Genomic DNA, 23,460 nt, shown 5'->3' on the forward strand with positions numbered 1-23,460 from the left:
AGAGAATGACATTTTCTATACCTATTTTCTGTGAGTGCGCAGCTCAGATCTGGTTGGTCCCTAGACACTTCAGTCTGTGAATGTCTCTCTTCTACTTCTTGTTAAAGTAGCCAGCACAGAAATTAAAAAAAAGTAATAGTTCAGTTGTGGGCTAATTCATTTTGGTGTTTGGATTTCATCTCCCTCTCAGTAGAATTTTCATTCTTGATACAATTTTTTTTTTTGGGGGGAAAAGGTGGATGTAAATCTGTACATAAGACTTTATGATCCTCAGGGTGTTTCTGTATTAGGAAATTTTGGAATATGGATCTAAATTACCCTCTGAAGTGTAGTTTAGAGATAACTGTATTTAAGAGAGATACAGGGCTGCTGGCTGAAGTTCAGTACTTGGACTTAACCTCTTTGCTTAGCTTCCAGGTCTAATACTCAACTTGGAAAGATAATTTTGGTAACTAATGTTCTTTAGTGATACACTAAGTGTTTTGTAGTGACAGTGTGCTGATAAGCTTTTATTTAATCTCTGGGTCTGACAGTGTGTATGACTTAAATACACAAGATTAAAAATCATAAATAACAACTGATTTACCACATAAAAATTCAAGAATCTGATTTAGTTTTGGCTCTATACTCTTTCTCAGCAGGCAAAGCATGATAGAGGAGCACTAGGTAAATAAGAATCAAGTTGTTCTGTTTGTTTTAATTGTTATATTTAAAATCTGAATGATATTTTGTAAATCTACACAGTTTGTAGAATACATAATATTTACTTCTATGTCCTGATTCTATTAAATTACCTAAAGCTTGATCAGCAGTATTTCTCTATTGCTTCTTATGGCTGGAATTAAAATTATTCCATGGAACACAAATAAATTATTATGTATTTTTTTGGTTCAATAGGTAAGTTCATAATGCTCTTTAGTTAACAAAATATAGTCTATCTTTTAGGTATAATATTCACGAATCAGTACTGAGTTTACTGTGTTTTGTAAATTTTAAGTAATGCTCACTCATTTAGGTAGTCAAGTGAATTTGGTTTTGCTTTTTATCAAGCTGCCTTTGGCTAATATTGTTCAAATATGTCATTGAATATGGTAGGAAACAAATCACATGGATATTTGATATTACTTGCTGGTAAATTAGGGCAGTTTTGCTTCAGAAAAAGAGCACGGTCTTTTAATCACCAAGCTATTTGTACTATAAGAAAAAATGTACCTACAGCAGACAAGTATATCTGTCTCAAATTCTGGACGACCAAGACTGTATCTGATATAATTGCTGTGATTGTAAGTCCCAAACAGTAGTTCAGAGAGGGAAATAAACTTTCACTTTCATCTCTTGTTTTCAATTCTTGATCCCAAGAACTAAATATTTTCACATAGCTGATATATTTTTTTAATCTGATTTTAACACACAGAAGTAAATGAACAGGTTAATATTGTTGTGTTAAATTTATTTGGCTGAAAGAAAAGCATAGCTTCTATTCATACATGACTTCCTTTGCAGTGCTTTTGTCTATGAAAAGTATACATTATGTACATGGATTTGCTTGACATAGGATGGTAGTCTAGCTTTAGAGGAAGAGGAACAGGTTTACACCTACTCACTATTTTCATAAGATAAGAAAAATTCAGCTTTCTTGCTCCTTGCCATGATAATTAATTCACACATATCTAAATAAAATCAACAATAATCTAATAAAAATGATACGAGGAAGCCTAAATATTTGAAGTACTGCAGTATTCTTAATTCTAAAGTCATGTTTCTCCTTTTAATTCCAAACTGACTCTGTTCTTTACTTCAGAGTTTGTACTACAAAATGTAGCGTCATTGTCATCGGGTATGATGGATGCTTTTTAGCAAAGATCACATTTGGATACCCAAATAAATAGTTAAGCACTAAAACATAAGCCTGTGTGTGCACTGTTTGTGAATTTGTGTATGCGTATCTATTGGGCATGTTGTTAGGTAATAGCTAAAGGGAATGTTCAAATACAATGTGTTTAAAGAAAAAAGTTTTTTTGAATATCTGTTTTAGAAGAAAATATTAGAAACAACTTATAGCAACGTTATTTTCTCAACGTGCCCATAGTTTCTTATTGTGGATCTCAACTTTGTGATCTCTTAGTAATTAGTCAATGAATATTTTATCTTCTGATCTGTCTAGTGTACAAGTCTACTTGAAATGTTAATGCTTAGAGAAATTATATGGAGATATATTAAGAGACACAACACTTTTCAAAACTGATAAAATATTTAATTTCTACATTTGCTTAGTCTTTTCTTTTTCTTTGAACAGGCCAACTTTATATCCCATATAATACGGCAGGGGCGGGGGGATAAAATTTTCATTATATATAGTGTAGATGTAATGTGCATAGCTCATAATTACATGCATATGTACGTGGGAATTGAATCTGTGTTAATTTTTTCTGGTTTGCATAACCCCGTTTTGTGGTTTGCTTAACATCATGCATTTTTCTATCAATATCTAACTAGCTTTGCATTTAGAAGTTTTTAAAACCCACTTTTCCTTTATATTCACAGGTCAATACTACTATTTTTATGGAATTTACAAGCAAAAGCAATATGCAGTCTGTAATACAGAGCAGTAGTCTGTATGCTTTTCTTTGCAGGGAGAGGAATTTTTACAGCATTATTCTTTGCTTAGCATTGATGTTCTTTTATTCTAAACATGAGAAATGCTGTTTACGTGCTTTATGATGGTGTCATTTTGATCATGGAAAATGCTGATAACAGGTCCTTTCCACAGTCTCCATCAATATGTCCTTTTGATAGGGTGATCTCTAGTGGGGAGGAATTTATGACAAAGAATAGAGACCACTAGTTTTCTGATGCAAAGTAAAGAAGACCCAAGAGATTCATAGCTGCTTGCACATTTTCTTGAGGTTTCTCTGAAAACACGCTCTTGCTAGATGTTGGAAACGAAAAGCAGCTGTGGTAAAGCAACACACATCACTATAAGGCAACATAGAATCATAGAATCATTAAGGTTGGAAGAGACCTCTAAGGTCATCGAGTCCAACTGCCAACCCAACACCACCATGCCCACTAAACCATGTCCCTAAGCGCCGCATCTGCACGTCTTTTAAATACTTCCAGGGATGGGGACTCAACCACTTCCCTGGGCAGCCTGTTCCAATGTTTAACCACTCTTTCAGTAAATAAATTTTTCCTTACGTCCAATCTAAACCTCCCCTGGCGCAACCTGAGGCCGTTTCCTCTCGTCCTATCGCCAGTTACTTGGGAGAAGAGACCGACACCCACCTCGCTACAACCTCCTTTCAGGGAGTTGTAGAGAGCAATGAGGTCTCCCCTGAGCCTCCTTTTCTCCAGGCTAAACAACCCCAGTTCCCTCAGCCGCTCCTCATAAGATTTGTTCTCCAGACCCTTCACCAGCTTCGTTGCCCTTCTCTGGACATGCTCCAGCACCTCAATTAAAATATATTTTAATAAAATCATTCTTCAAATGGTCCACATCAGACACTTTACTGTAATTCTTACAGTAAGATCAAAATAAATTTCCTAACATCAAAATATATTAAAAATAAATATAATGTGTGTTAGTCTATGTAAAAAAAAATCAGTTAAAATAAGAAAATTGTGTTTATCATATCTTTAACTTTTCTTTTGAATAAATGTGGGAAAACTTTTATGGTTAGTGAGGTACATTAATACTTCTTTTCTCTTAGAGTAACTTAGAAGTGAATCAGAGAAAGGGATTTTCTTTTGAAACCCATTATCAATTACATTGTCTAATCTTTTAAGTTTATAGATTATCCTTTTTTTTGTGCCCAACACTATTGGAAAAACAAGTCATGCATTAAAACTTAGTATTTACATCTGCAGGTCTTAAACGGTGTACGCTATTAATATATTAAGGCAACAAAATGAGCTGTCCTCCTGATTTTACTGTTGTCATCTACAGCATCGACAGGAATTGCTGTATCACAACGGAAGGTGCGTCAGATCAGTGACCCCGTTCAGCAGATTCTTATTCAGCTGCACAAAATTATCTTCATCACTCAAGTATGTATTACTGTTGCTTCTGACATTCTATACTTTTTAGTTATTTGCTGTTGTCAAAATGATGGTACTGCAAAGTGCTGCTAATTTAGTCACTGTTCTTTAAAAACAACAGAACTTGACATTTTTGCAGATGGCAGGATGCTTTAAAAATATATCATTTAAATAAAGACTAACCTTGAATATTAGTATGTGGAGGATGGCAATAATTGAGTCATATGAAAAAAATTCATTGGCTCACCTCAGAAAAATGGATTGTACAGTAAATTATTTTTACAACATTCTGTCATGCCAGCAATATCAATATTTTAAGTGACTTAATATCATATACTGACATGGAGAGTACATAAAATGCTTTCCTCTAGCAATAATTTCTAAATAACTTCTAAGTAATAATTTTTATTTTCAATAAATAGTAATAATTTCTTGGGGTTTCTAGTGCAATAGTTCAAATCCTGAATATGTTAAATATTTTGAAATGTTAGATCTTTTTCAAACTTCAGATTTATTTTAAAATTAAGTTCAACTGTTCCATAGTGAAAGAGACTTAAAGTTATTTCATGCTGATTCCAAAGCAAAAATGGAGCTGATATAAATCTGCATTGAACTCTCAACTAAAAATGTGACGGAAAACTTTTTATTCTCCAGAAAAATGGCTGCCATTCAGTTACTGTGTGTTTATGAAGTGTTTATATTTGGAAAGTGATTTTTATCACCTCAGGGGATTTCAGATTGCTGAGCCAAATTTGTATGTTTTTGTTTAGAACAGAATAGCATAACTGAATTTGGGCGTATTTTACATGTATTTTTTTTTTAAAGTTTTTAAACTGTCAAGCTTATCAAAACAGGTAATACAGGAAATAAATTATCAGGGACAAAGAAAACAATTGTTATTTAAAATAATTGGAACTGATTGAATTTAATGCAAGAATGATCTTCACCTGCTAAGAGAAATGAGGCAGTTCAGTCTTTACATGCTATATTAGGAGTATGTCCAAGATACTCATTAGTGAACCTACCCTTTCTGCTGAAGAAGGTTTTCTTAAGTGGCCTACTAATTAATGCAAATTATCATAACATGGATGCCTGATAACTAACAGCAACTCAAAGACTCACTCAGAATTGACCACTGAAGCAGTAGTAACAACTTCGATGCTTTTGGTGTCAGTTGGTTTTGGAATGGGAAGGCAGAGAAACCAGGATCCATGCCTGTCCTTGTTCACTGTGTACTATGTTCTTCTCTTGTACTTGTTTATGTTCTTACAAATCTAAGGTAGAATATTTTTTATAATACATAGCTGTTTTCTAAAACTCTGTTACATATTTCAGCTGACAATTCTAAACTGAAGTTTACAAGGGAGAGTTCTTGCCTGTTAGTTCTTGGCTGCCAGCAGCCTTCCCAGTCCAGTTTCCATGGGAACAAGAGTCAGAGTGATCTCTGGAAAACAATGTAAGAGAAAGCTTTTAAAAAAGCATTATGTAAACTCTTGGCCTTTTTGGTTTTTTTAACTGATTTGACATCTGATTTCATTAAAACAAAAGCTAAAATTGAACACTGGTGCCTGAGGCAACTCTGAGTTTCTCATACAGTGGACTTGTCCTTTACCACCTTTGCTTCAGAATATCCCAGTATGCCCACGGCACATTAACTGCACACAGTTCATTGCAGTGGCATGTAGTCTATAGAGTATCTTGCAGGCCTTTCCTAAGGCATCATTTTTTTTACTCACTTATAGGCTAAGGAACATTCAACATCTGACTTAAAGCCGATGTGTAAGGCCTTATCTGCATGAAAAGAGAGTAGTATCTATCTGTAACAAAAAACTATATGCGACCAGCTGTCTGATTAAGTCTTTTATGCTTAGGATGTAACCTTGATCCCCGGTTTGCCAGAGCAAATCAGGACTCCGGTGAGGCCGATATAGCTGTTCCAGATTTATAGCCATCTAAGAGCAGTAATTTGTTCCAATGGGAAAAAAAATCTTTATAATGTGTAGTGTGACAGTGTTTGAATGTGAATCATTAGTGGTCAAACCTTCCTTGAGCAGTCAAAAAGCTTCCTGAATTCAATGGAGTGGCACTTTGTGAATTTACATCAGTGGTGTGATTATAAACTCTATACTAAATGGTAGAAAATCAGTTTTATAAACACTGTCTGCAGGTATAAGCAACTATACAGAAACAGCATAGGAGATCCTTCCAAAAGGGTAGTACATACCATAGAATTGTCATCAGACTGGGTTGGGGTCATTGCGGTGACCACCAGCTGAAGCTTTACATTTACTGTTGGAGCATAAAAATGACTTTAAAGTCTCAAAGAGCAAAGGAAGAGACCTCCTTTGAACTGTCTATTGAAGACTTTAAAACACAATAAAGTGTGATTTGTGCTTTTCTTTTGTAAATATAGTTGAAAGATGTGTACTTTTTCAATGAAAAAATACAGGAGAAAAAGTATACAAAATCAGTTTTGCTTTATAGAGAAGCGAAATGTAAATTACCTCCACAGGAAGCTTCTAGCAAAATAGACATTCTGAATTGTATTAAGATGTACATAAGGACCTTAAAAGAGCCTGTTGAAGCCATGAGGAAGATTCACATTAATTTCTGCACACATTGAATGAAGGTCTAAGCTTCTTGAAGTTCCATTAATTTCAGATGGAGTGACTCATTATAGCCAACATGAAATCTAGTCCAATGTTCTATGGGCTTCATCTGTACAAAAATATCCCAAATACTAGCACTTTGATCAGGGAGGCAGATCCAGTATTACCTGTATTAGGCTTATTATAATGCTCTTTACCTTCAAGGCTAGAGGGACTGAGTAATGTGATATCCCAAGTCTAACAGAATGGGCAAACTAAGGAGCATTATTATAATACGCCATTAAATCAAGTCTTGTATTGTTGTTTATCGCCGTGCTATTAAACGTCAGTGTTTCTTTTTGCAGTGTAGCTACTTTTTTCAATAATGGTACTGCTGATTAGATCATCTTTATGGGAGGTGTAACTGAGAGGTGAAAACATCTGTTTCTTTGTTTTGTATAGCTTCCTCCAGCTTTGCAATGCAACTTGAAAAGGAGAATCATTGAGAGATTCAAGAAGTCCCTCTTCAGTCAGCAGAGCAATCCGTGTAATCTGAAATCAGAAATGAAAAAGGTGTAGTACTCCAATTACTACTTACGCTCAACTTTGTCACTTCTTCTATTTGAATTAAGCTATTGATATTTAATATCACAAAAATCTAAGTGTAAGATTCCATTTTTAAAAGGAAATTTTTAGATTGTTCTCTAGCCTTTATTTGGAAAGTACGGAGGCTTCTTAAGTAGAGCAGTTTCTACAGGTTGGTTTCAAGTTTGTGTCTGATCATTAGAATATTTTTTGTAAATGGAAAGGACCTGCTAGCTGCTAATATGCAAAACCAGACTTCATCTCATCAGAGCTCAGAAAGAGAAGAAGAAGGAAAATGTAACTTTTTGTAGCAAAGGCTAATAAAGATTATGTAAGCTTTTAATTTGTGTAAGATCTTCTTAATTTACTATTAGTTTCCCAGTATTATTCATGTTTTGGAATGTATTCCTACTAAAACTATGAATTTTAAGAAAGCACTGTCCCAGAGTGTCTTGAATATAGTATACCTTGTCCCATTATTGCATAGTGTGTCAGAAACAGTTTACAGTCATCGGTTTAAAAATACTGCAGATTTGCAGGAATGGCATGACTAAAGAGCCATGCCTGCATGTTTTCCAATGACATGCTGGGCGCTCTCCAGCAGAGAAAGAGCTAATGACCAATATTAGAATTTCTAAACATTCCTTCAAAACTTCCTGAGAAGACTGTAGACAGCAGAGGATCTGAAAATGACATCCTTGGCATCTGTGTACTGTGGGAGACCGTGAAGCTAAGATATTTCATTTTTTAATTGATGACAAAGCAGTTATTAGATATGTTACTGTATCTAAAATTTGATAGCAAAGATAATTTCTTATCACTCACATAATTCCCCTGTGTAATCTAATTTGATTGTCACCTACTTGCACTGAATTGTGCAATCTTCTAAGTCATTGTTTGCTATGGAATGGACTGACCCCAAATGCTAAATCCTTCCTGTACTTTTGTAATAATCTGAGATGCTTAAGCTCCATGGAAGGTGGCTACTTAGTGTTTACATTGGTAGTACGTTTGAAAGATAGTTAAAGATGCCTCTCTCTGAGCCATTGGTTTCATGCCAATTTGCTGTCCTGTAAATCAAGCTGGGATTCCTGTATTTAAGCCATAACACTAAACCTAAGGAAATATTTGCTAATTGTGTATTGAGTAGATGTTTTCAGGAAAGGATGCCCAAAAATATGATAAGAAAAAGGAAATGTTTATTATAAAATTAACCTAATTTTCAAATGCCCAGAAATAAAGGAACCTATTTATTTATAAATTTATAAATGTTATCAAGTGTAAAATTGTGTTAGTTTCAAAACTATTGGATTTAAACCTGAAGAAAAGGGAAGAAATACACTATTTAAAAAGTAAATGGTAGTAAATTGAAGATGTTTGAAATGCTGAATGCAATTCTGGGTATTTCTACCTTGAAGGAAATAGTCATAGAAACTATTAATAGAAAGCAACAACAAAAAGCTCGGTTAGAAGGAAGGAGAATTGCTAAGCATCAGTGAATAAATGGTACATATTTTACCAAAATCACCACCATAAATACATTGGGTAACATGGATATAATTTGGCGGTAATAGGAAGAACCTAAATAGAGAAAAGAATTAGGTTGAACTCTTCCAGCAAGTGTTGTTATGAGGTTGTGCAATTTCTGCAAATAAAATCTAAAAATCGTGGGTTTTTAACTATGCTGAATTAGAAAACCTAATTAGAATAACAGACGAAATGATTCCCCCACTGATCAGTGGTGGGATAAAGGTCTTCCAACAACAGATATTGTTCTGTTTCTGTAACTGTAAAAGTATTAACATGCTGCATAACTGGAATTTCTCTCCTGCTCACAAAGATATTTTCATGTCAGAGTTGTTACCAGTGGGTATTTTCAAAGCCAGGTATATTTTAAAGTTTATTTTCAGTATCCTTGTTCACGTAATCAAGTAGCTAAACTGCCTTTCAGGTTTCAGAAGTGCTGGGATCCCTCTAATGGGAATTATACCACTTGAATATGGACTAACAATTTCACTTGAAGCCCCAGTTTTGAAAACCAGAGTCATCGGTTGTTTCTCTCCTAGGTTCAACGGAATACACTTCCCTGTTTGTTTTTACACAAATGTATAGTTTATGACATTTTATTCAGATAGTCTAAAGAACTCAGTGCTTTATACTGAGTGCAGGTTGGCAGCTTGCAATGTTCAGTCAGTGTTTCTGGAGAGTAGAAGGTAGGACATTCATAATTGTGTTCACCACTTTTTCATTAATCTAAAAAGTATTGAGATCTGCTTTGACTTCTGATTGCACTGGGAAACATAGGAAAGGGTAAACTGCCTCATAGAAGTCTGTAGTTTTGGCAAATGGGAAGGGTGGAGATTTCAGGTGTCTTCTGCTTTTTTCTCTTTTTTTTTCTTCCCCAGCTGCTGCAAGGTTCTCCTGAATTGATTGAGCCCAGCTTCTTCACAGCAGATTGGCACGTGGTACTTCTCTCTTCAGGTGGAAATATGTTGCTTCCAGATGATAGAAAAGGTAAAGAAAGCAACAAAACCTCTATGGTGGTGTATATATTTCTAATAAAGTGTATGGTATCAAAGCAGAAGGAATTGCTGCTCTAAGATCTGTCTTTAAAGACAGTAAAGTTAGGTTGACTATATTGATTTTAATTATCAGGGGGTTTTTTTTGTTTGTTTGTTTTTTGTTTTGTGTAATTCCTAGTAAGACATGCAGTTTACCACTGATGGAACATTCTACTGATTTAAGAGAGTGTACTTTGGAATTACAAAGAAATATCAAAGGTGCAAATAACACATGGTTAATCCATGAAAATCAATAGAAATGTTTGTAACTGAAAATATCCTATTTAGGATTTACCTGTCCTTGCACGTGATTTTTAAACAAACTCTGTTTAAACCCTATGTTGTTCTTCTGTCATGCTTGAAACAGTTACACTGGGATGATTTAATTACCTAGCTAGATCAAGCCCTACAAACTTGAGGAGAGAAATGCTACATGCTATACCACATCTATATAGTGTAAAGTGTATACATATACTTTAGAAAATGAATAGTGTCAAATATACTTTGGACTAGTGATACTCAGAGTGACAAATCATGAACTCCATCTTTAATCAAGCCTACCATCACTGGCATCATCCAGGGTGGGGAACTACTATTCCTAGTTCAGAGACTTGTTTCATCATATGTCTCTGTGCAATGGACATAAGGGAGATAACTTTTTGTGCAGCCTGTATTTTGGGATTTGTGCCATTTCCATTCTCCTAAATACAGGAAAAGCTATGTCACAATCCATGGACTAGAGGACATAGTAGCATTAAAAACTGTGGTGCCAGAAAGAAGGGTGAGAAACTTTGGTTTTGCTGGCCTTCGTGTTGAAACTGGCATATCAGTTCCATAGCTTATTGCAAGAAGTGAAAATACTGCTAGGTGTCAAGGCTGATACTTGAGTAGGAAATGAGTCCCTAACAATCACTTTAAATGTGAGCTTTATTTTGTTCCCAGAGACAACAATGCAATTTGATCCGATGCTCAGTATCTTTAATTTTTGAATCTCTCAACCTGCAAAGAATACCTTTGTCCTCACAAATTGCTGCTGGCTGTGTGCCCTTTCCACTATAAATTGTAAGTGGGGAAGAATAAGAAAGTTGCGTTGCTGTGTTGTGTGACATTAAGTATTTAAAACATTTTCCATCAGTTAGAACTCTTTCATAATGTGATAACATTGCGTGTCTCAAATGTTCACATCATGCCATAAGATGCATCCCACCTTTGCAGGGGGTCATTGTGGTCAGTGGAATAAGCTGCTGATAATCAAGCATCTCTCTTGTCGTTGTATTTGTACTGGAATTGCTGAGAAACTGATGAGGGAGCATAAACCCCAAATTCAGTAGTATAACATTACTTGCCTTTTACTTGAAGGTATTGTTGGCACTTCTGACATAGCAGAAGGGATGACATATGAACAGTTGCAGGTAAGCTATAAATATACCTATATGTATTAATTTATTACTTTTAATAAAGATAATTTACTGAAATGAATTTCTTTTATCTTGTAGACTCTAATTGAAGAGGTTTTAGAGGAAAGTGGTTATTACAATTTCTCTTCTAACAGGTGAGTCTGTTCAATTTAAAAAGAAAAAGTTAATTATGATGTGCTAAACCCAAATGTATCATCTGTCTGTTTACGTGATTGCAATTTCACTTTAAACTTAGTGCAGTACATGGTCTACTATAATACATGGACTGGAAGAAATGTATGTGGGACATATTAGCTAATCTAAGCCCTTTTTTTTGGCCACATCTGTTTTCTCCACTCAGATGATAGTGGTAGCAGTTTGGCAGCAATTTCCTCACATTTTTCCCATATAAAATCACAGCTGAACAAAAGTTTTATTTAAATAGAAGTATATTTTATTATAATGCTCTACCATTACAGGGTTGAAAGGATGAAGCTGACATATTTAGTAAAATGTTTGAGTACAGCACAACAAGCAGAATAAGTGGTTGCGAGCACAAAAGTGCAGGGGATGAAAAAAAAATTTAATGGTCTTTGAAAGGCAAATGCCTTGTCCTAGAGATGGTATATCTTTCCTGCAGGAAACCTTTGAGGAACACAAGAAAGAAAATACATGAACAATGTCCTTCTAGTCCACAACATAGGCTTAGCATTTCTCATTCTTTTCACCTGCTAGCCTGTTATTTATCATCTCAGATATTCTTTAGCGCAAAAAAAGTTCACTACTTCCATCAAGTAAGTCTGTTCTGTGTCTTTGCAATAATCAGCGTTTTAAAGCCTGGAGGTCTGCAGTTAGGTTTTCTAAAACAAATAAACAAACATATGCCCCCTCCCCACTCAATACAGATATTAAGAGATTTTAAGAATGTATAGTTCCTGGTGCTTCAGTGATATTTTGCAGTTATCTATTATCTCTGCAAACTTTTCTGTATGGATTGACTCCAGCTTGAAAAGTTTCAAATGTTAGTCTGAATATTATTGTAGGCTACTCATTAAATTGGAATTCCAGCTTACAAGTGTCTTGCAGCTGCCAGCTGTAAATATTGAAAAATCATGATTCAGCACTCCCAAAATAAAATAATAATTCACTCTTTAAACCTTCAGGGTATACTTGAATCATGTTTACAAATCACTTTTGCAGCCATGAGGTCTAACAGATTTGTTTGTAAGTGTTTTCAAGTATTTTAAATTTTTGTCCTAATCACAAGCTCCCAAGATTTGGAGCTGTAGAAAAAAACATCACACAACTTATGAAAAAAAAAAAAAAGAAAAAGGCTCTCATTTTTAATATCAAGATCTAGCAAGTCTTATAAATGTATTAATGTGTTGTAGTTGTATAGGCATTTATCTCATAGACTGGCAAAAAGCATCTTAGTGCAATTAACTGTAATGAAGCAGGTGTGTGCTGAATATGGACTTGAGTATTTTACACAAACTACTATAAAAATAAGATATCTATTAATGGAAATAATAGAATCATAGAATATCTCAAGTTGAAGGGACCCACAAGGATCATCGAGTCCAATTCCCTGCTCCTGGCAGGACTACCTAAAACTAAACTATATGGTTAAGAGCATTGTCCAGAGGCTCCTTGAACTCTGACAGGCTTGGTGCCGTGACCATTTCCCTGGGGAGCCTGTTCCAGTGACCAACCACCCTCTCCGTGAAGAACCTTTTCCTAATGTCCAATCTGAACTTCCCCTGACGCAGCTTCATCCCATTTCCTCATGTCCTATTGCTGTAAATGTAATCGCTGAAATGTAAAGGATGCTTAAAGATTGCAGGCAGATATGCTAGTGCTTTCAACATGTAACATAGGAATGCCACAGAAATGCACGAGACTAACAGCAGTAAAATAATTAACATTCTATTTTTCCTGATTCATTCAGGACTACTTATTTTCCTGCTGTGCTGAAATTCTCTAGAGAGTAGTTGTTCTGTAGAATCTTAAGTTATTTTTCTACATTTTTGGAAATTTTATTTTAGAGGAGACATAAGAGAATATTCTTCATAGCCACACGGGATGACAGTGTAGTATAAGGTGTTCTTCTCTATGCTACGTATATCCTGCAGGAGGAAACAGGGGCAAAAGAGCAAGCAGCACATCTCCACACATACATAAAGTCTGGAGAAGGCCAGTGAATGCTCAGCATCCTTCTTCACATTGGTGGATGTGCTATGTATTTGATTTTCCCAGGAGCACAGGAAAATTGGAAGTCACATGGTGTTTCCCCTGAGTCATGCAACTTGTTCAGCAGTGCTGATAATATGTTTTCCACAATCGGTGCTGATTTATGCTCTGTTCATTGGACTTGTAGCAAAGACAAGATTGATTTTGGAGTGGGTGAAAGGAATGGAGTGAAATCTCCTTATAAGTATGAATCTCCTTAGAAGTTTAGAAGTATGTTGTCTAGATTTGATTTTTTTTTTTCTTCTTGCTTAAATTGTTAACGTGTGCAGGTAACAGCTATTGTTGTAGACTTTGACCCACTCCACTGCATGTGTGTCACTCTAGCATGTCCTGGCTTTAGGTGGCAGATACAAAATAGCTGTACTGCAACCCAGATGTTGATCTGTCACTAGTGACAATACGTGCACTTGATTTTTCACTATGTTTTTGAATCCTATTACCTGCTGTGATGCATAATTATGTTTGGTTCCCCTGTCACTCTTACATTACTTCTTTTCCAGACAAGGTTCTACTCCCAAAGAACTTACTGTTTTTCCTTCTATTCTGGAAAATTGACAGACCATGCTTTGGCCTTGGCTGTCAAAAACATGTCTTTATTTCCAGAGGACTTGCCATGTTTTCTAAAGTCTGCTCTGCTCAATGCCATTCAGAGCTTTCAGAACTTAAGCAAAAATTTTTTTTTTTTTTGCTTCTCACACTCTCTCCAAATAGCCAAACAGTCCAGTTTTGATGCTGTCCAGTATTGAATGATTCGTTTGGCTAGCAGACATGCATCATTAGGCTTTGCCTCAAACTCTCCAAAAAGCTTAAGCAAGCTAGAAGGACAAATCACTCTCCCAAGCTGCACTGCAAGTCACTTATCAGTGTCCACCGTTATCTGGTTTTATTCCACCACGCAGAATTTGGTTTGCAGCCCTCAGAGCAACATCCTATCAGCCATTCTTGCCTAAAACTGTTTTGAACCTTGCTCTACTTCCTCTCTTTTATACACAGTGAAACATTTCAGAAGCAACTGCAAATTTTCCAGCAGAAACTCAATACATCCTGTAGCTTTCCTGGGATCCCCTTAGAAAAGTGTTCACGGAAAAGCTTTAGAAGAAAGTACTGGGAGTAATGAATATCTGTATCTTGTTTGCTTTAGCAACCTATAGGGCAATACACGTATTTTTTAACTTTCTTAGCTTATTTTAAAAGCTTTTAGTTTAGATTGAGTTTTTCAGTTTCTAAGGTGGGAAGCTGTAATGATGCAGCATGTGTGGGGCTTTCACAATGGAAACAGAATGATAGTGTTTCTAGCAGGAAACAAATTGCCTTCCCTTCTGTCCATAGTAAGTTTCTAGCTCTTCTAATAGAAATGTGAAAAAAAAGAACTCTAATGGCTCAAAAGTCCTCAGAAGGTACATCAGAACACCACAAACTTGATTTGTGAAGTTGCAAATTTTTAAAGATGTTTCTTCATTTTAGGGCCAAATTTCTTCATGTTTTCTGACCAAGTTAACTTGACGGGTATCAGTTCCGCATGTTGTAAGGCTACAGAGTGAATTCTGTTTTGGAACAAAGAATTCCACAGCTGCTATGCAATGACGTGGGACGTGTGCTATTGCTAAAAGCACTACTAAATGCAGAATAAACAGCTAGATAGTGTGTAGCGTAATAATGCAATCTCCTACCTCATCATGGAGCACACTTTATAGAGAAAACATTCTGAAAATATTTTTTCTTTATTTTCTGTTTTTGGGGGATTTGTGTGCATTGTCTTTTTTCCCATCGCTGTTGCCCCTTGTTGTGCCCCCAAAATTCCAGGAATATATGATGGGAAACAAAACTCTAAGTGGGGCAACGACATGAAAATTGTAGTAGGATGAATAAACTGTATAAAGGGTTAAAAATGATTCAGGCAACTTGATTGGGTGATGAGAGAAACATGAATTCTTTAGAAACTGAGACAGCTTCATAAGAAAAACATCATGCTTCCCCCCCCCCATTTTCATTATAATAGTAATTACTATCTCAATACCAGTCATTTCATGGGGATTAATAACCAGCTGAGGATAATGACCCTCAGCTTTACGTTGAATAATCAACTTGTGCGCATTTATCACTAATCTCCTGAAATTACTCAGCACTCCAATTGTATTACTTGTTTATACAGAAATTTGGTAAACATGCATAAAACCCCCCTGTAATGTTTCAGAATTATTCTATTCACATCCATTGTGCCACTCTTTCTTTTTTTCTCCTTCTGATTTAATATTATACTGCACAAGAGGCAAGCTCCTTGTTGTTTGTGAGCCTATTTATGAATAGGACAATGAATACTGGTTTCAAACTTTCATCATGCTTTTTTATATTAAAGTAGACATGTAATACCCAAATTGATGCAGAAATCTATTTTTAATGAATTGCATGAAGAGACTTAATCCAAGCAGAAACTCAGTTATATGAAAAAAAATTTGTTATAAATAAACAAAAATAGCAATGGTCAGAGGCAGGGGTTGTTCAGCGGAGTGCTGCAGCTTTGTCATGGTTTAACCCCAGTAGTCGGCTCAGCACCACACAGCCACTCGCTCACTGCCCCGCAGTGGGATGGGGGAGAGAATCAGAAGAATAAAAGTGAGAAAACTCATGGGTTGAGATAAAGACAGTTTAATAGGGAAAGCAAAAGCTGTGCGTGCAAGCAAAGCAAAGCAAGGAATTCATTTGCTACTTCCCATCAGCAGGCAGATACTTAGCCATTTCCAGGAAAGCAGAGCTTCATCATACCTAATGGTTACTTGGGAAGGCAAGTGCCATAACTCCGAACATCCCACCCCTTCCTTCTTCTTCCCACAGCTTTTATTGCTGAGCATGATGTCGCATGTTAGGGATATCCCTGTGGTCAGTTGGGGTCAGCTGTCCCGGCTGTGTCCCCTCCCAACTTCTTGTGCACCCCCAGCCTACTCGCTGGTGGGGTGGTGTGAGAAGCAGAAAAGGCCTTGACTGTGTGTAAGCACTGCTCAGCAGTAACGAAAGTACATCCCTGTACTCTCAACACTGTTTCCAGCACAAATCCAAAACATAGCCTCATACACTAGCTACTAGGAAGAAAATTAACTCTACCCCAGCCAGAACCAGTACAAGCTCATATGACCAGAGGTCTTTTTGAGAGAAATGTTGTTTCAACATCAGTTTTGTAGGAAAAAAAAATGGTTGCAATGCAAGTAAGAATAGAAGGAAACAGTCTTCATAATCAAGGGCATATATTGATATGTTGTCACTTATAATTTCCATAACTTTGTTCAATTCAATCTTTTCCATTGTTATTGATGTTTTAGATTTAGAGAAGCAACCATTCGTGTAGTTAGAAAGATCTAGTTCATGAAGAGGAAAACTGTCAAGTCTGGCTCTAATGATAGCTATACATTTTTAACTACTCAAAGAATAGCTCAACGTATTACTCACAGAAGGGTAATATAGCTCAGGAATGACAGCAAATTCTGAATTTTGCCTGTTTGAGGCAGCCCTCATTTGCATTGGGTCTGTGATACATGGGTAAATCGTTCAAAAATAGAAATGCATTAATAGAGCTTTTTCTAGCTGCAAATTCTTACCATGTTATCTATTTATTCTTCAACATTAATGTACCTCTTTAACTGTCTTACATGACTAATGGATTCAAATTTGTATTTAGCTCAGTTAATGTTTTTTAATGTTCTAGAACATACCAAACCTGAGAGTAGATGAAAGTACACAGTTCCAGCGCTTCTGGAATCTAAAGTAGATTTTTTGACTTAGTGATATCTAGGTGATCTAAGACACTCTGCTACTTTTTATTCCGTTCTGGCACCACTTCCTGCTAATGTTGCCTGGCATTTTCTGGTAATTGTTTTCTTCTTCCAAATGGTTGTACATTCTTACTTCTTACATCTCATACATACAAAAGAAGATTGTTTTGGCCAGCAATGTTTATTAGAGTCACAGCAGCAATCTGTTCATTTGTACTTCTCCCCAAGGAGGTAAAAAAGCCTGCCAAAGCTTAGTAGTACTTTTAGTAGTACTTAGTACAGTACATCCGAGGCTGCAAGAGTCTTTGAACTACCCACCTACAGTTCTGATGGCTATCGGCTGAGGGTCTGTGTGGCACTGTTAAGTATGCTGCCCTGTTCCCACAGACCAGCATTCACTACATCTTTTGAGTTAGCTGTCCTTCCACTAAGAGGCAGTATTGGCCTACCTTTCCCTAGTCACAGATTGCAGAAATTAGAAAAAGGAGAAGCAATGTGAAAGCATGGGGTAGCAATTCGTCCTAGCTTCAATTTAATCCAACTCCTAGGGTAAGGCAGTGACTAATCCTTGTCACATTGATGAATATAGAGTGTTCCAATGACAATGAAATGTGTGGCCAAGAGATGGATTAAAAGACACTTGCTGGATAAAGTTCACCACTGCACATGGTAATAGTCACACTGCACATTTTCATGCTTGCTAGAGACATAATTTTTACCGAGTTATTACAGCTGTACCAATATTGGCTGTACTTGGAAGATACATGTGCCAAGACTTCCTTTTAATGGTAAAGTGGAGCTCTAGAGAAATAATGACTTATAAACTAGGGAAAATATATGCCTTAGATCCTAGGGTATTAGCAGCTGTACATGTCAAAATCAGATGGCCAGGTGTGAAAAACTTACTGCTAACTGGCTTTTTAGAGAATTGCAGGAATGTTCTGGTCACTTCAGGGATGGCCAGTAATCTAATGAGACAGAAAAATTTTCTGTCATTTTTGTGATATTACAATACCATAACAAAACACTTTTCCCACTTTGGTTAGTAAGTCAGTCTTTTTTTATTTTAGCCTTTTTTTTCCTGTGAATCAGAATGATAGGAACTGTAGCAGAAACTGTTTATTGCTCTAGCAGTTAGTCAGCATCAAGACTACTAGATTTGGCTAGTATCAGGGCTGCTAGGTATAGAAGACTTAGATGTAGAACCTGGCTGTAATTCATGAGATTGCGTTGTGCAGAACAGAGAAGTGATCCAGTGATCCATCTGGTGCAAGTACCAAAATAATCTGATCATGTGGTAGGACTGTCATTGATGCAGAACCTCTCCCCTCACTCAGCTGAAGATTCTCTTTAGCAATGAGATATGTGGAAAGGTGCATTTCACCTCTTGTTGGAAAAAATGAAGGAGCATCTGGCCTGAATTTTGGCTGACTGGTAGGTACCGAGTCATTGATACAGTTCAGTGATGAATACACAGAATTAAGTGGTCTCCTGACAGTGGAAATGCCTGAAGTCCACACTGTCTGTAGAAAAAGTGCATGTTTATGAAACTGTCTGTCAGCATTTGGATTGTGGGAATGACTGTTTTCAACACTAGGCAGATGGCTCTGATCCCTTGCAGAGATCACACGCCCCGAGCTCTCAGACGTTCTTATATGAGCTTCCCATCTTTGAGTAGAAGCATCTGTCATCACAGACTTGTTTGGCTGAGATAAGATGGGTTTGCTCTTGCAGTTCTGAAGCAGGTCTTTCTACCAGTTTGAGGAAAAGATTTGCTTTGAGACTGACTTCTGTGTGTCTGAGATGTCTGCTTGGCAGAGTTCTTGTACAGACCATAGATAAAGTCTGTCAAATAACATCAAATAAGAAGGCACCTTCCTACTCAAGGTGGTTCAGAAAGCTCACTGTAGTCTGGAATCATTCTTGTGCTAGCAGACCTGTATCTTATACAGCTGCTGTGAACTAAACACTTTGAGTTGAAGTAAAGATGATTTTTTTCTTTTTTTGTTTGAGGCTTTAACGGTTTGGTCCAGCTTGGGCAGTTTAGCTGAGAAGAATGTAATACGTTTCCATGTCACAGCAAGATGCTGTTGAAAGGGTTTGGGGAATTCTTAGGCTAAGTGAAAGACAATCTGAAAGTTTTTGAAGAAATGGAAGGCAAGATTGGCCTCAGTGTTCAGAAATCAGGGCCATACAAAGATAAATTCTTTTTAACTGTCACAAGGTATCCTTCATGACTGTGGCTAGGGGAGGAATTGCACATTGTTACATAGGTAGCTGTTTTGATATAGCGGTGTAAGATACAACAAAAGCTATTCTAGGATGTCAGTATAGTACTAACAGGCACAGCATTCCTCTACATACTGTAGTTGTGTCCCTTGTCCTTGAAGACTGCCTTTTTGCTAGCAGAACTTCCGTTCACCCATAAGGGAAAGTCAGATCTTCATGTTTCTGACACGGTACTCCATAAAGATAACTCTTAGGCCTCATCAAAATATCAGCCCCAGTTTTGAAAGTTAATTTGAAACCTTTTATTTAGGACCAATCATCTGAAAATTATGTAAAAAGAAGGAATAGCTCATGTCTTACTGGGATTTTGTATCTGTAAAACACCTTGATCTCCTTGATCTCCTGAGTTTTCCATGTTTCCATGGAGTCCCGTAGCTTTAGAAATCTGCGTCATGCATGGAAGCAGCTGAAAGATTTTAGCCTTTACAGCATTGGATGAAGGCATTGAAAATATGAAGCTTTGCCCTACATTGCTTGCCCATATTAAAAATAATCTAGTGATGTTTTCTTTATTAACTTGTGTGTTAGAGCAAGGATTTCACATTTCGCCAAGGAAGTACCTCCTTTGTCACAGGTATGACTTTTACCCTTCTCTTAGAAGTTCATGCCAATGTAACCAAGTTATGATTTTGAAAAATCACAGTAGGTATATGCTTAACAGTATCCTTAATAGAGCACTGAAATATTGTCGGATCAAGTCTAGACATCAGAACAAAGTGAGTCTGTCTGATCATCTTAAGGTAATGCCTGGGCAAAGAAATTATGCATAGCAACTGATGAGATAGAGGCTAGGAAGTGAGCAGTAGATACATACATCTAATACAGAGCCAAGAGCAGGAGACAGAACGTAGGAGTCCTGGAAAGGAGGCTGGTATGGGGAGAAGGAAGAACCAGCTGTAGCTGGGACTGACCAGGTGAAGAAAATGGTTTGCAGTAAGGGCAGATGGTAGAAAGGGTAGGCACACAGAAAAGGAATCAAGCTCAAAAGCTCAGACAGAAGGGGATCCTTTGACAGCTGGAGCACTTGAGTTCACACTATTCTTTTTCATATTGTGAGAAAAGTGTGTATATAATTATCATCTGGTGCTGGTCCTCACAGAAGGATAGCTACCCATGTCTGCTACAAGCTTTTTATTAATTTAAAGAGCAGAGTCTGTGCAGTGTAGTTAATGGTTTCAATGAACTGAGTTGGTGATATCACATAATGAAATTCCTGGAGAGGGGTTAGTTTACGATGTAAAAATTAGGAAATAACATACACAAAGCTTTACATTAAATATTCTTATCTATATTGCAGAGGTTCTGGTTCAGAAAGACATAGAAAGTACTTTTAATATGAATCATGGTAAATATTTTAGTTGTGTGACTACAGCCAAGATGGCTTCACCAAGGGCAAATCATGCCTGACTAATCTAGCGGCCTTCTATGATCAAGTGACTGCGTCAGTGGACAAAGGAAGTACTATGAATGTCATCTACCTGGACTTCTGTAAAGCCTTTGATACAGTCCTGACGACATTCTTACCTCTAAATTGAAGAGGTATGGGTTTGATGGATGGACTGCTAGATGGATAAGAAATTGGGTGGGTGGCCACATCCAAAGAGTTATAGTCAATGGCTCAATGTCCCAGTGGAAACCAGTAAAGAGTGGTGTCCTTCACGGGTCTGTACTGGGACCAACACTATTTAATATCTTCATCAATGACATAGCCAGTGGGATTGAGCGCACCCTCAGTAAGTTCGCAGATGACACCAAGCTGAGAGGTGCAGTTCATTCACTTGAGGGATGGGATGCCATCCAGAGGGACCTTGACAGGTTTGAGGAGTGGGCCCATGCGAACATCATGAAGTTCAACAAGGCCAAGTGCAAGGTCCTGCACCTGGGTCAGGGCAATCCCCAGTATCAATACAGGCTGGGGGATGAATGGATTGAGAGCAGCCCTGCAGAGAAGGACTTGGTGATACTGGTGGATAAAAACTGGACATGGGCTGGCAATGTCCAATGTCGAAGCCAGCGCTTGCAACCCAGGAAACCTGGGCTGCATAAAAAGAAGTGTGGCCAGCAGGTCAAGGGAGGTGATTTTCCCCCTCTACTCTGCTCTCATGAGACCTCGCCTGGAATACTGCATCCAGCTCTGGGGTCCCAGAAACTACAAGAAAGACATGGACCTGTTAGAGTGCGTCCAGAGGAGGGCCACAAAAAAAAATCAGAGGGCTGGAACATCTCTGTTATGAAGAAAGGCTGAGAGAGTTGGGGTTGTTCAGCCTGGAGAGGAGAAGGCTCCAGGGAGACCTTATTGCAGCCTATCAGTACTTAAAGGGGGCTTATAAGAAAGATGGAGAGAGACTTTACCAGGGCCTGTGGTGACAGCAGAAGAGGCAATGGTTTTAAACTTAAAGAGGGTAGATTTGGATTTGACATCAGGAAGAAGTTTTTTACAATGAGGGTGGTGAGACATCGGAACAGGTTGCCCAGTGGAGTTGTGGATGCCCCATCTTTGGAAGTGTTCAAGGTCAGGTTGGATGGGGTTTTGAGCAACCTGATCTAGTGAAAGGTGTCCCTTCCATGGGGTTGGACTAAATGATCTTTAAAGGTCCCTTCCAACCTGAACCATTCTATGATTCTATTTTTTGCACAGGTACAGTGCCCCGTTAAGGATTATGTTATCCACATAGGGGGCTGAATGAAAGTTTGCTGTCAACCTTCAGTCTATGTGTTTTTTTTTTCTTATGTGTACTTGGCTTTACAACTTCAATAACAATCTTTCAGCTTGGGGATTTCTATCTACATGTGTTGAAGTGTGTGTGAAAAACTGTAAATTATTTCTCATATTTTTCCTTTCCTTATTACTGGAATACTTCCATATCTTTCAGTACTTCAGTAATCAACATAACACTGCTTCATGAGGGACCATGTGTATAGAGGAATGTTTGAAAGGGCTTTGGATAGCTGGGTTATACATATTGTATACAAGTAGGGAAAATTTCAGAAGAGGTCTTACTCTTGGAATGGAGAGTGGTGGAGTTTTGAGACAGAAAAGAAACACCTGATTTACTTTCTCATAGCACTGATTAGAAGAAGTCTTTACATCATATTTTCACAGAATAATTATAACAATATAATACAACTTGATTATGAGGCAATTTTCACCTATATAAAGCCGACAGAAGCAGCTCCATCACTTTCTGTGCTAATTTTCTATGTAGCAGGCTAAAGAGGAATTAGAAAAGGAGAAAGAAGTGATGTTAAAGACTTTCTTTCAACTAGTTCTCCACAGTGCTGAAGTCTCTGGAGATGTTACATCAGCAACATAAGTTAAATCTGGCCAAAAATACATTACGTTGCATTCAGGCCTCATTGATTAGCTGTGGGAGACCTTTGCGCCACACTGCTCTAATTCTATTTGTGTACAGTGCAGACTAGTCCATAAATTTTGAGTCAGAGGATCATTAGAGGAACTAATTCCCTGTGTATAGCATAAATGATAGAATTTCACCCAGAGATTTCTGCATCAAACTCTGTTGTAAACTCTGAACTAAAACATTTATTTTGATAGACTTCTGAGGTTCCTTGTCTTTGACATCATGCTTGTACATCAGCTTTCTGCTGATAGTGCAAAGACTGATCCTATACCTGGTGACTGTGAATAGCGGGGAATTCTTTCTTCCAGTACATCTTAACTACTGATTTTTCCCCCTCAGGTATCTCTACTATCCAAGGGGAACAAAGAACTGTCCATCAAAAGGAGAGAACTTGTAATTCTGAACAAAGGGTTCAGAATTGTTCCTAATGAAGTCAACCTGCCTGTACTTCAGCTGAGGCTGTCTGATTACCAAAGGCACAAGCTTTGCTCGTTAAATAGCATCTGGATGGAATTCCAATGTGGAACAGCTTCAAGAGACCTCACGTGATATTTCAGGACAATACTGTTAACTTTAGCTTTGTTTACAGCATAAGCACTTTACAAGGAACATTGGGAAAGATGCTT

At 37.2% G+C, this 23,460-nt stretch overlaps 1 protein-coding gene across 1 annotated transcript in view; it reads left to right on the plus strand.

Moving 5' to 3' along the window:
• NEK10 (NIMA-related kinase 10) overlaps positions 1-23,122 on the plus strand; it is a 117,050-nt gene extending 93,928 nt beyond the window's left edge. Inside the window, exons 31-36 of the mRNA XM_009324212.1 lie at positions 3,947-4,047; positions 7,089-7,199; positions 9,617-9,725; positions 11,132-11,184; positions 11,269-11,324; positions 23,029-23,122. Of these exons, the coding sequence (XP_009322487.1) occupies positions 3,947-4,047; positions 7,089-7,199; positions 9,617-9,725; positions 11,132-11,184; positions 11,269-11,324; positions 23,029-23,122 (524 nt within the window). The remainder of the gene's footprint in view (positions 1-3,946; positions 4,048-7,088; positions 7,200-9,616; positions 9,726-11,131; positions 11,185-11,268; positions 11,325-23,028) is intronic.
• The last annotated feature ends 338 nt before the right edge of the window (positions 23,123-23,460 follow it).

This window comes from Pygoscelis adeliae, unplaced genomic scaffold (genome assembly GCF_000699105.1).
Source record: "Pygoscelis adeliae isolate BGI_AS28 unplaced genomic scaffold, ASM69910v1 Scaffold25, whole genome shotgun sequence".
In the NCBI taxonomy this organism is placed as follows: Eukaryota; Metazoa; Chordata; class Aves; order Sphenisciformes; family Spheniscidae; genus Pygoscelis; species Pygoscelis adeliae.